Consider the following 14014-nt stretch of genomic DNA (forward strand, 5'->3'; position numbering starts at 1 on the left):
TTTCAGTAGTTACAGTATAATGCTTTTTTCTCCCTATTCTTAGGAAGATTTATAAAATAGATTCTTTTCATATTGGTAGTAGAATATTTTTCCATTAATTGGAAAATAATACCGTAACAATTTTTAGCAATTCTAATTGCTAACTTATCAACAGATATAATAGTTAAAATGTTCTCTGACTTAAGCTATATTTATGATCATGCTAATAAGCATATGCTTTTCTAGACCATAAATTTTACAAATTCTTAGAAATTGTGTGTTGGAAAATTTTATCTGTCATACAGTTTTGAGGAACATTGTATTTATGTATGATTCTTGGAGCTTACATGATGGTTCTCTGCATGAGATGAAGTTGGAAGCTTCGCTGGGCTCACTGTTACCAGCTGCATTCACTGCAGTCACCCGGAACTGGTAATCACAACCTTCCATCAGGCTGGTCACCTTCAGCCTAGTATCATATACCACGTAGTCTTTGTTGACACGTGTCCAGCGCAGGCTCTTCTTCTCACGTTTGTCCACTAGGTAGTTGCTGATGTCATTGCCACCATCAGATTCAGGTTTTGTCCACTGGATGATGATATGCTCTTTGCCAGCCCCAACTTCTTCAGGTATGCCAGGTGGTGATGGAATAGCTGTTTACATATTTATGAAAATAAGGATGATCAGAATTGCATAAAATTACTATTGATAAGACTGTCCTTCTCCCTCCTCCCCGTGATCCTATTATATTTCAAATTGTTTAAAAGTGTTAATACTCACTGAATGAGTTTCTGGCTACAATTGGCTCTGATTCAGCAGGCACACCAGGGCCGTATTTGTTTACTGCCCTCACTCGGAATATGTATTCATTATTCTTGATGAGCCTGGTAACGACATGGGATAGGGTTGGGCATTCGCCTTCGACAATCACCCAGTTGAGCCTGCTAGTCTCGCGTCTTTCCACGATGTAGTGAGTGATTTCTGCTCCTCCATCCTCCTGAGGAAGTCCCCAGGCTAAAGTGCACTTTTCCTCTGTTATTCTGCTGACGGTGAGCTTTCCACATGGGCCAGGGGTATCTGAAACAGGTGTAATGACAAGCCACGATGAAGATCATTCTTTCTGCCCACGCTAGAAAATGCTATATAAATGTAAGAACATTTGACATGTTTACCAAGCACTTTGACCATGACAGACACGGCCTTGGTCCCGCTGGCATTTTTCACTGTTAAAGTGTATTTTCCACTGTCACTTCTGTCACAGAACTTGATCACAGCAGTTGCTCGTTTGCCAGTATACTGCAAAGAGACCTTTTCACAGAGATCTAGCTCCTTGTCTCCTTTAGTCCAGATAATTTTGGGTTCAGGTTTGCCACCAACTGCAGCATCCAGAACAAGATCAGAACCTGCTCTGATGGTAACCAGATCACCCTGTAATCGGGCATCCAGTTCGGCTTTGGGTGGAGCTGTCAGTAGGCAAAATAGATATGAATGAATATCTGAGAGTTTATTTTCACGTAAATTGTGATAATTTTAAAAAGGAGAATGTTGACTATTTCCTACCGTATTCATCTCGGCAAGTGACAGGGCCTGTAGATTCAGACCCTTTGCTAATTACGCCTGCTGCATTCTTGGCTAACACACGGAACTCATAAGTGTCTCCTTCACTGAGAGCAGTCACGGTGAAGAAATTGTCAGATACAATGGTATAGTTGCACTTCAGCCAGCGACCGTCTCCTACCTCACTGACTGGCTTACGCTCTATGATGTAGCCCACAACCTTGCTGCCTCCATCATACACTGGGGCAGACCAAATCAGTGATACTGTTGATCTTGTGACATCTGTCACCTCTGGTCTGCCTGGTGCATCTAGAAGGGATGCAAAAATAAGATTAAAATATACCACTCTGAGTTCTACTGGAATCAGTACTAATAAACAAATATGCCCATAAATTGTGATACATACCAACTGGATTTTGAGCCATTATAGGTCTTGAAGCTTCGCTGGCCTTGCTAACACCTGCAGCATTGAGTGCATAAGTTCTGAACTGATATTCCAGTCCTTCTACTAAACCGGTTACTTTGTAGTTGCACTCTAAGCATGGCACTTTGTTTTCTTTCACCCAAAGAATTGTGTTACGTTCTTTCTTCTCAACCCAGTAGCCAATGATTTTACTGCCACCATCATGGTAGGGTTCTTCCCAACGAATAGACATGGCATTGGCAGACACATGGTAGACCTCAGGTCTCGTAGGAGCACTTGGTGGGACTAAATATAAACAAAGGTATTAAGTATGAATACAATTTTATAAAATTCAGGGGAAATATTTAATAACAGAGACTTTGAAATATGATTTTGTCTTACCAAATGGATGTTCAGCAACTATTGGTGCTGATTCTAGAGGTTTGCTGACACCAAATCTGTTCTCTGAACTGACACGGAAAGAATATTCCATGTATTTTGTGAGATGAGTGACTTTAATTTGAGTGCGCTTGACACTGGAATTGACAAGCTGCCAAGCTGTTGTACCTGATTCACGCTTTTCAACTATGTAATTAGTAATTTCGGTGCCTCCATCATCTTTAGGTTCTCCCCATGACAGGACACATGATTCAGCTGAGACAGATGAGACCTCAATGGGGCCGGTTACTGGACCTGGCCTTCCAATGACCACAACTGTGACAGTAAATGTTTTAACACCAGCTGTATTTTCCAGGGTCAAGAAGTATCTTCCAGAGTCACCTCTCATGCTGTCCTTTACAGTCAGGGTGGCTCTGTCTTTTGTTGTTGCGATGCTCACTCGATCTGTCTCTTTAAGTCTCATTTCTTCCAATTTCCATGTTACTTTGGGGGCAGGACGACCACTGATTGGTACGTCAATGGTAAATGGGCTTCCTGCTTTGCAAGTTATGAGCTGATTGGTAATTCCAGTGAGGTCAGCAGTGGGCTCAATTTGAGGCTCCTTAATGATGACAGAAGAGAAGGCTTCCCTGGGTTCACTATAGCCAGCATCATTCTTGGCCTTCACACGGAATTCATATTCAGTGTTCTCAACAAGATGCTCTACTGTGAAAGTCAGCTGTTTGGTGTGACCGGCTTCAACCCAGAAGTTGGATCCCTTTTGTCTCATTTCAAGCAAGTAGCCAGTGATCCGGCTGCCTCCATCATGGTCAGGCTTAAGCCAAGCTAAGACTGCGGAAGATTTGCTAGTATCAACAATGTCAAGTCTCCTGGGTGGAGCAGGCTGTTCTGTGGCTACAATTGGTTCTGGCATTTCATAGGGCTCACCAACACCATACTCATTTTCTGCAGAAACACGGAAGTAGTATGGAACACCTTCTGCCAGATCACTGACCTTGAGGATCTGTCGAGTGCATTTTTCACTGATCACCTGCCAACTACGGCGACTTGCTTCTCGTTTCTCTACCACATAGTGATGGATTCGGGCACCACCATCAAGAAGAGGAGCATCCCACATCAATGTAGCAGATCCCCGGGTCACATCTTTGAAGGTAATTGGGCCAGGTGGGCCTGGAGTGTCTAGCACTTTTACAGTGAATGTGATTGACTTACTACCACTGTTGTTTTCCACGGTAAGGGTATATTTTCCTGCATCATTTCTGTTGCAGTTTTCCACAGTGAGGGTGCTAAAGGAGTCTGTTGTATGGATATCAGCCCGAAGGCTAAGGTTGGAGTCTGGTTTGCTCCACACAGCTGTAGGAGTAGGTCTACCTTGGTAGGCAATGAAGAGGCGAATACTGGCCCCAGCTCTAACAACATGAGTCTGTTTGAAGTTTGCATCTATGTCTAACTCGGGAGCTGTTAACCGGTCAACTGCTTTAATTGTGCCGGTCACTTCACAGCTGTCTCCTTTTCCAGCACCATTGATTGCACTAACTCGGAATTTGTATTCTTCACCTGCTTGCAGATCAGTGACTGTATATCTTGTTTTCACGCATGCCTCTGCATTCACCTTGTGCCAGTCTCCTAAGTCAGCCTTGCACATTTCAATAATGTACCCAATTATTTCCATGCCACCATCAAACACTGGTTTGGACCATTCTAAGCTCACAGTTGTCTTTGATGTGTCTGTTACTTTGACCACTGCTGGAGGACCTGGTGGGTTGACAGGCTCTCTACATTTAATGAGTCTTGAGATGCCACTTGCAGGTCCAACTCCTGCAGCATTTTCAGCCATGACGTGGAATTCATACTCATTGCCTTCTATCAGACCAGTGACTTTGAATCTTGTCTCTGAGATTGGTCGTTTGCTGATCACTTTTACCCATCTTGTGCTTTTCTTTTCTCTTCTTTCAAGGATATACTGTTGAATTTCACTGCCGCCATCTGATTCCGGCCTTGCCCATGTCAGGGTAATGCTGTTGCCTGTTATGTTGCTAGGTTCTGGAATGCCAGGGGCATCAGGAATAGCTATAAGACAAAAACAAAAACAAACAAAAAACCCCAAATCAATGAGATATATTTGCTTGGAAGGTTAATCTTTTGACATAGTACCACTTAGTAAAAATGCAAACTTACTGTATTGTATTTGAGCAACCACTGGATCAGAATCAAGTGGCCTGCCAACACCAAACTTGTTAACTGCAGAAACACGGAACTGGTATTCATTGCCATTTATTAGTTTAATGGCAGTGTAACTTTGGGCTTCACATTTATCCTCAATTAGTGCCCAAGCGAGTCTGCTGGTTTCCCGTTTTTCGATGATGTAGTGTGTTATGGGAGCACAACCATCATTGAGTGGAGCATCCCACCACAGAGTCATCTTCTCCCCAGTAATATTGGTGAATCTTATTGGCCCAACTACTTTTCCTGGTGTATCTATAAAAAAAGTTTCTAGAGTTAGTTTCTTTTTCCTTGTCCATTAAAATACAACTAGGCATGTCTCTAATCCAGGTTCATAATTTGTCACATTAAGATGCTATTTTAAAAGTACCTTGTACTTTCACTTTAATTTCTGCTTTTGCAGAACCAGATGCATTTTTGGCTTCCACTGTATATATACCACGATGGTCCCGAGTTGCATCTCTAACAAATAGGCTTGTGGATCCAAGGACGTCGGTTATTTCCATATTCATCCTCTTTTCAATTTCCACTCCATCTTTGAACCAGGTTACTCGAGGCACTGGTCGTCCTTGTACCAAAGCTTTAATTCTAAGGCTCTCTCCGGACTTAATAATGAGACCATCAAAGTATTCAGGGCCAAACTCTACTATTGGTGGAACTACAAAAGAAAGAGAAAGCCTATGTATTAGTTTGGCTTCATAAAGATGTACATAACCATATATTTTTCATTAGTGCCGGAATAAAGCCTGGAAGTGTAATGACTTGTACTGTGCTACCAAAGGCTCTTTTGAAAGTAGGATTGATAATTGAGAATTTGGACCCTGGGGTTAAATATTTGCCTATTATTATTTCCCTTTTTTTTTTTTTTTTGTTTTTTTTTTATTTCCCTTGTAATGCTTGTCATGTTTTTAATTTTGCATCGCTGTTTATAAAAAGAAAAGTGAAACATTTACAGATCATTTACTTCCTAATACTGCTGTACAGTCAAACAAGTTCTTTTAAGAGGCCATCAGCTGCATTCAAGCAAGGGGATGATTGTGTTGTTGGATATATGCTGTATTTTAATAACTTCAGTAAGGATGGACAGTTATTCCTGAGGACCTTTTTCTTCATTTACTATAAGTAGCAAAAATTACAAAGCTAAAAACTCATTCCCACTTGCTGCTTACTCTTTATACAGGAATGGAGTGAAATAATAGACATGACAAAAAGAATTGATGCCAATTACTTTTTTTCTTTTCCCTTGAAAGGTAGAAAGACATAATTAATCCACTTAGCAACCACAGGTAATTTGTTTTTGTTCCCATTTAACAGGCCAAGGGCCAAACATGATTTTTAAAAACGTAAATGCTCTTAGTCTCATTGGAAATAAGTCATAAATGCTTACCATTTTCATCTCTTGTCATGATAATACCGGAAGACTGTGAAGGTGGGCTTATAGTTCCAACAGCATTTCTTGCAATTATTCTGAACTCATAGCGATCCCCAGGACTGAGTCCTGTAACTGTGTACTGACATTCACTGACGTCAGTGAAGTTGCATCTCACCCAGCGTTCATTTCCTTGCCGTTTCTCTATGCTGTAGGCCACAATCTTACTGCCTCCATCACGCAATGGTGGGTTCCATTTAAGTGTGATGGTTTCCCGGGTGACATCAATATAGTCAGGAGTGCCAGGTGGGTCTACAAATTTATAAGGAAGGTAAATGCATCATTACATTTGTAACCAGGTCTTAATCATCCATGGAAGAGAAATACAATTTTTCAGTAATTTTAATAAATAAATAATTTTTTATAATAAATAATTTATTCAATCTCCCAAACTCATTTTGGTCATTAATTTCAACTTTTCATTTCATACTCTTTAAAATGAACTTCAAATTACTTTATTAGATTGATTTAAAATCATTCCTCTTGTTTTACATGACTAGTTCTCTAGTGACAAGAAGATATGTAAGATGATGCAGAGAGGAAAAGCAGTGTTTGATATATTTGTTTCTAATATATTCAATTGCTAAACTAAATGTATTTGAATAATAATCACTTACCTACTGGAGAAACAGCTAAGGTAAATTTGCTTGGGTCACTAGGTGAACTTAGGCCAGCAGAATTTTCAGCATATACACGGAATTGGTAATCCAGACCTTCTATCAGTCCAGTAGCTCTATATTCTCTTCCAGAGATTGGTGATGTATTAACTTTTTGCCAGAGGATGCTATTTCTTTCTTTCTTTTCAACATGGAATCCAGTAACTTCTGAACCACCATCATAAACTGGAGCATCCCAAGTTAGTGACATGCCATCAGAAGTCACATTGTATATAACTGGCTTTCCTGGGGGACCAGGAATCCTGAACTGGTGTTTTGCCACAATAATGTTTGAGACAAGTGGTTGGCTGACTCCATATCTGTTTTCTGCCCTCACTCTAAACTGGTATTCAGCATCTTTGACTAGATTAGGAACTTTGAAAGTCGTCCTGGCAACACTTGAACACACCATCTTCCAATTAGTTTGTGAAGTTTCCCGCTTCTCAATGCTGTAACAAGTAATTTCTCCTCCTCCATCATCTTCAGGTACATCCCATGACAGGATGACGCTATCAGCCTTGATTTCATCAAATCGAATGGGTCCTTTGGGCTTTGATGGTGGGCCAAGGGTAATGACTGTAATGGGGACTGCAGTTCTACACACTGCATTATCAAGAATAACAGTGTATTTCCCTCCATGCTCCTTCTTGGCATTCTTAATACTCAAAGTAATTTTGTTTTCGATTTTGCTGAAACGAACAAATTCACTTTCTTTCAGTGGCAAGCCATCTTTCAGCCAACTGATGGATGGTTTGGGTTTTCCTTTATAAGGTAATTCAAGGTGCACATTGTGCCCAATTCTCACAGTGACTTGTGCCCCAGGGATTTCTGACAGGTCAACTTCAGGTGTAATGACAAGTTCTTTCACTGTAATTGGCCCAATAGTGACAGGATCACTCAGTCCTTTCTCATTTTTGGCAAACACTCTGAACTCCAGGACTGACTGCTCCTTAAGTTGGCTAACCTCAATTTCACATGTCTTACTTATGCCAGCATGGGACCATGTCTGTTCACCTTTTCCTTTCCTTTCTACAACATAGTCTGTGATGACGCTACCACCATCAAAGTCAGGTTTGGTCCAGCTGAGGATGACAGATGTCTTTGTTGAGTCTTTCATTGAGAGATCACGTATAGGAGCTGGTACTTCAGCAGCCTTCACTGGCTCTGTAGTGTCACAGGGTTCCCCAATTCCAATTTCATTTTCTGCAAGAACTCTGAAGAAGAATGGAGTCTTCTCTGACAAATCTGTTAGCTTGAAGGTTGTGCTGGAACATTTGTGTGACACGACAGACCATGTTCTCTTGGTGGCATCTCTCTTTTCAATGACATAATTAATTATTGGAGACCCTCCATCGATGAGAGGAGGATCCCAGAACAAAGTGACTGTGCCTTGAGAAACATGTTTAACCTGTAGTTTCTGGCAGGCAGCTGGTGTGTCAAGCACTTTAACACTCACAGTGGAAGACTTAGGTTCACCAACTCCATTTTCTATTGTGAGAATATATTTTCCTGTATCATCGCGAGTAACTTGAGGAATGGTGAGTAACGAAGATGAATCGGTGTTTTCAATGCTGTATCTGGCATCACTGCCAAGATTCTTCTCATCTTTTCTCCATATAACAGTAGGTGGAGGTCTGCCTTTAAAGGGAATCAACACTTGTACATCTTCACCAGCTTTGGCAATAACAGAAGTTCTGAGAGCCACATCCAGGTCAATCTCTGGTGCCTCTGTAGACATAAAATGGATATATATGGTGAATTTTAAAAGCAAAACACGAGTGATTTCCTGGAAGTATGCTTATAAGAAACATAATCACACCAGTAGGTACATACCAAGTATATCTTTAGCTTGTACAGGTTCAGTCATTTCTATAGGTTCTCCTTGTCCAGCACAGTTTACAGCAGAGACCCGGAAGTAGTAATTGACTCCAGGTTTCAGGTTGGATACCACATATTCTGTAGTTCTGACCTCTCCTTTGGTAGAGACAACAGTCCATTCCTCTTCGTCTCCTTGTCTCATCTCGACAACATAACCAGTAACAGCACTGCCCCCATCATAGACAGGCTTACTCCAGCCAAGGGTGATGGATGACTTGGTTGAATCTACAATTCTTATCTTAGCAGGTGGACCTGGAGGATCTGGAATGACCATTCACAATAAAATAATCATACAATCACTTACAATTCAGTCACACAGGCGAATTAAGAAGACACAGGTGAAGATGCTGCAGGTATGAGCACTTACCAATAGGATCAGCAGCTTTGTAGAATTCAGATGGTTCGGAGAATGGACCCTGTCCAGCAGCGTTTACAGCACAGACTCTGTATTGATAGTCACTGTTTTCTGTGAGTCCTGTTACTTTCTGTCTGGTGTCACGGATAGTCTCTTTTAGTACTTTAAACCATCCTAGACTCTTCTTATCTCGTTTTTCAAGGAAATAGCCACTTACATCACTACCACCATCTGCAATTGGCCTGCTCCAGACAACAGTCATCGAATTCTTGGTAATCTTTGTCACTTCTGGTATGCCTGGTGGCCCAGGTGTAACTATTTAGAAAGGAAAGGAAAACGAGGTACAAGGATCAATATTACTGATAAATTATATCTATGATGTTCACATTCCATCCAGGAACATTAGTTTTAGCTTTTATATTTTTCACCTTGTGAAAAGGATAGTAATGAGACAGGTATTATACAAAAGAAAAAGCATATGCACAGGTTAGCAAAGTTTATTTTTAAATTTTTCACATTTCAGTTTTCTAATGAAATCATGTCTCACCAAAAGCATTCTTGGCTACAACAGAATCAGATTCCAGTGGTTCGCCAATCCCATATTTGTTGACGGCTCGGACCCGGAAGATGTATTCATTTCCTTTGATAATTTTGGTGGTTGTAATGATGCACTCTTCCAAATTTTCAGACACCATGGACCATACAACGCGGCTTGTCTCACGCTTTTCCACAATGTAGTGAGTGATTTTTGCACCACCATCATCAGCTGGAGGCCTCCAGAGAAGGGTGATCTTTTCAGCAGTTACAGTCTTAAATTCAATTGGTCCACCAGGTGGGCCTGGTTTGTCTATCAATGAAAGAACAAAACACTATGTTAGTACTTCTTTAAAGCCTACTTATTTAAAATTACTAAGCTTTAGGCAAATGTGACATGACAGTAGTCTGTATGCAGCACCTACCAAGGATCTGTACTCTGATGGTGGCTGAGGCTGAGCCCATGGCATTCCTTAGTTTTAATTCATAGCATCCACTATTAAGGCGATCGGCATCTTTGATGAGTATAGATGCAAGGTCAGTAGTATTTTCGACACACACCAGTGCATTGGTTTGTAATTCTTTATCATCTTTATACCATTCTATTGTAGGTGCAGGTTTGCCAGAAATGCCAGCTCTGAGCTTCACAGATGTACCTGCTCTGTATTTGACAACTTCTGTATATTCCAGAGGCAAATCAATTACAGGACCACCTGCAAGAAAAACAGTTGAGAAATATTTAAGATATTATAAGGATAAAAAAAAATAGTTGCATCAACCTTAAAGTAAGGTAATTGGCCCTTATTAAATTATACACACACACCATCATTCTAATTCTATGCAATTATTATTTTAAAAATTAAAAATTTATAGGCCACTCTTCTCTCTCAGATGGGGTAGGAAGACTGAGTTGTGTAGGGCCTTAAGCACCTTTTACATGTGTTTTAAAGTCCATTAGTTGCTTTATTCCAGAAATGAGATGGGATATGGTAGTGAGAACATCATGGAAGAAGCTGTTAAACATTTTCTTTCACTTTAGCTTTTCTTTCCTTTTCCTCTAACCACCTCCTATTCTTTTTCTTTTCCCTTCCCAGTTCACTGATATCCAAGTGTGGACAGTTCACATCAAACCCTTAAAGTCTGAATTCTCTACCCACAGAACTACATACTCACTGGACAGTTTGCTGCTAGGCTGTTTGGAACTATCAAGAAACAGAACTAAATTTGACTTGCTTCACACTCTCATAAACACTGATTCAGTGTCCACGAAGCCTGATTCATAAATAAAGAACAGCCCTGAAATTCTCAGCATGAAGATGGGAGTGGATACTTTTGCCCGGACACTATAGTGGCTCAGCTTTCTCTTCGCAAATAGAGATCTTTCAGGAAACGTGTCACAGGATACCTGACTCTCATGACATTTTAATTTTTAAAACATTGTTGAGTTGAATCTGCCACTTATTTTCCAGAATGAAGAATATGCATTTTGGAATAACCATGATAGAGAAGGCTCTGAAGTCTGTTTGAATTTCTACTCCATCCCTAATAGGGAAGTTGCAAAAGCACTCTTGGCCTCAGTTTCTCTTCTATAAGATGGGCTAATATGGGGGCTGTGAGAAGTAAGGGAAAGAATTCTTGAAAATTACTCAATAAATGTTAGCTGCTGCTAATACTATCATCATCAAAGTGTTTATTTAGACCAGGTGTGGTGGCTCACGCCTGTAATTCCAACATTTTGGGAGGCTGAGGCAAGTGAATCACCTGAAGTCAGGAGGTTGAGACCAACGTGGTAAAACCCCATCTCTGCTAAAAATACAAAAAATTAGCTGGGAATGGTGGCGCACGCCTGTAATCCCAGCTACTCAGGTGGCTGAGGCATGAGAATCATTTGAGCCCAGAAGGTGGAGGTTGCAATGAGCCGAGACTGCACCGCTGCACTCCAGCCTGGGCGACAGAGTGACTCTGACTCAAAAAACAAACAAACAAGTCTCTATTTAGTCTGCCACTTATTTAAAGCAATATTTTCTAGGAACTCAACCACAGTTTGAATTATTGACTATGATAATTTAAAATAGAACAAAAGCACCAACTCATACAATCAAAGAATCATAAAAGATTAAAGTTGGAAAGGACCATTGATATCCTGGGGTCTAAATCTCTCTTTACAGTCAAGTTCCGAGGGCTGGAAAGGTATTTAAGGAATTCTTTTCCGACTCCCAACTAGTTCATAATTTCTTCCAGGAAAAGGCAAGGGAAAGTTAAACCGCTGTTGAGACTCAAAGTGCTAAACATGCTTACCATAAGAATCGATGCAAGTAATGGGCCCTACAACCTCTGATGGATTGCTAATGGAGCCAACAGCATTCCTAGCAAAGACACGGAATTCATACTGGGAATTCTGAGTCAAGCCAGAAATGATGAATTGAGTTTCAGTAACATTGGTGAAGCTGGCCTTGGTCCATCTGCCATCTGGAAGGTCACGTCTCTCAACAATGTAGCCTGTAATCTTGCTACCTCCATCAAAAGCTGGTTGTTGCCATGAAAGGCTGACAGAGTTCTTTGAAATATCAGTGATACGAACATTTCTTGGGGGTTCTGTGGTAATAAAAGAAGCAGATTAGCGGCACTTAAGTCATTATTATTTTGCTTTGCAGAAGTAATATTTGCATTTTTGTTATCAGAACTTCCCTTCTCATGACAAATACATACCACAGGCATCAATCGCCAATACTGGTTCAGAAGGATGGCTGGGTTTTCCAACTCCAGCAGCATTTTCTGCATACACTCTAAATTCATAAATAAGTCCAGCACTGATTGTTGTGACTTTGAAGTGAGTTGTGCGGATGACCAGTTTGTTGGCCTTTTGCCATAAAATGCTGTTTCTGTCTTTCATTTCTAGGTGATAGCCTGTGATTGCACTGCCTCCATTAGACACTGGTTCATGCCAGCCCACAGTGATGCTTTCTCGAGTAACATTAGTGATCCATGGTGTAGATGGCGGTCCAGGCGTTGCTGCAAAAGAGAGAAATCCCATAGATTAGTACAGACATTTAACACATTTATGGTAAACGAAACCCTGGATCTTTGAAAAGTTGGACAACTTACTGTATGGCAGTTTGACAATCACACAAGCTGAATCTATGTGATCACTGATGCCGAAGCGGTTTTCTGCCTTGATGCGGAATTGGTATTCCTCTCCTGTGGTCAGTTTCATGACTTTAATCGTGGTTCTTGCAACTGTTGCAGACACTTCAGTCCATACTGCAGTACTTGTTTCTCTTTTGAGTAGGATATAGTTGGTAACTTGACTTCCACCATCATACTTAGGTGGCTCCCACTTGAGAGTCACGCTTTCTTCAGTTATATCACTAATAACAACAGGGCCAGTTGGAGGACCAGGCCTGTCCAGCACAACAATGTTAATGAAAGCTTTGGTTGTTCCACTGGAGTTGGCAGCAGTGATCTCATATCTTCCAGCATCAGCTGTAACACTTTCTTTGAGATGGATGGTCAGGTTCTCAGCAGTAACTTCAGTATTAAATCTCATGGTTGCCTTGAGGGGGACGCCATCTCTTGATAAGGTCACCTTGGGAAGTGGTTTTCCAGAGATTGGAATGTCAACTTTAAGGTTTGAACCAGCCCTAACATATACGGTATGACTTGGGAAATTCTTCATATCAATTTCAGGTGGTTCTGAAAAATGAGTAAAGAAAGTGAAGCTGAAAAGGGGTTTCTGAAAATTAACATAAAATCATGCTAATAATTTAAAATTCTGCTCCTACATAAAATTAGACATACCTATTTGCTCCTTAATAAGAACAGGAAGCAGAAGCTCTCTTGGGTCACTCAGGCCAGCTTGATTTTCAGCAAACACCCGGAAAAAGTATTCAGAATTCTCCCTCAGACCAGAAACAACGTGATGGGTTGACTTTGCTACTGCACATTTAACCCAGTTTTTCTGTCCTTTTTCTAGTGCCTCAACAACATAGTGTACAATTCTGCTTCCACCATCATGTTCAGGCTTCAGCCAGGACAGGGAAACACTGTCTTTGGATATACTTGTTACTCCAAGTTTTTCAGGTGGGCTTGGTTTTTCTAAGAAAACAAAGCATCAAAAGAAAGTGAATAATTATTACAACATTTTTTTCTATGTGCATTCGTCATGTATTGTCAAAAGAAAACTTTTAAATGAAGGCCATATTGTTTACATTGATTCGAGTCTTCCTTCCTTTTTACATAGCCAGTTTTGCTTCAGAGCCAACCAAAGCTGCCACAAGTTATGTCATTACATGCTATAGCATTCAAATCCAAATTAAGAGTCAAATAAGGAGATTAAATGACAAAATTTACTCCAAATTCATTGTGGATGTAAAAAAGAGGAACAAGATGAACAATCTTTTAAAAAACTTTATGATACAATTTCTATACACACACACCCACATACACACATACAGCATGTGCATCATGTACACATACTATACATATATAATGTGTGCATACATAAAAATGTATACTTACATATGTATGCAGTTATATTTAATTATACTTAAATTCAACATATCCAATTTTAGCTATGTAAATTTGTTTTTTTAAATCAATGA

General features: G+C 40.4%; 1 protein-coding gene across 1 annotated transcript in view; it reads right to left on the reverse strand.

The window, feature by feature from the left end:
- Positions 1–14014, reverse strand: part of TTN (titin) — a 271326-nt gene that overhangs the window by 18664 nt on the left and 238648 nt on the right. Inside the window, 18 exon segments of the mRNA XM_037740043.1 lie at positions 327–632; positions 760–1056; positions 1152–1442; positions 1540–1845; positions 1943–2245; positions 2342–4408; positions 4517–4816; positions 4932–5219; positions 5949–6242; positions 6608–8374; positions 8480–8785; positions 8892–9194; positions 9427–9726; positions 9839–10126; positions 11712–12008; positions 12123–12425; positions 12519–13106; positions 13212–13508. Coding sequence (XP_037595971.1) covers positions 327–632; positions 760–1056; positions 1152–1442; positions 1540–1845; positions 1943–2245; positions 2342–4408; positions 4517–4816; positions 4932–5219; positions 5949–6242; positions 6608–8374; positions 8480–8785; positions 8892–9194; positions 9427–9726; positions 9839–10126; positions 11712–12008; positions 12123–12425; positions 12519–13106; positions 13212–13508 — 8901 coding nt within the window.

This window comes from Cebus imitator, unplaced genomic scaffold (genome assembly GCF_001604975.1).
Source record: "Cebus imitator isolate Cc_AM_T3 unplaced genomic scaffold, Cebus_imitator-1.0 Scaffold78, whole genome shotgun sequence".
In the NCBI taxonomy this organism is placed as follows: domain Eukaryota; kingdom Metazoa; phylum Chordata; class Mammalia; order Primates; family Cebidae; genus Cebus; species Cebus imitator.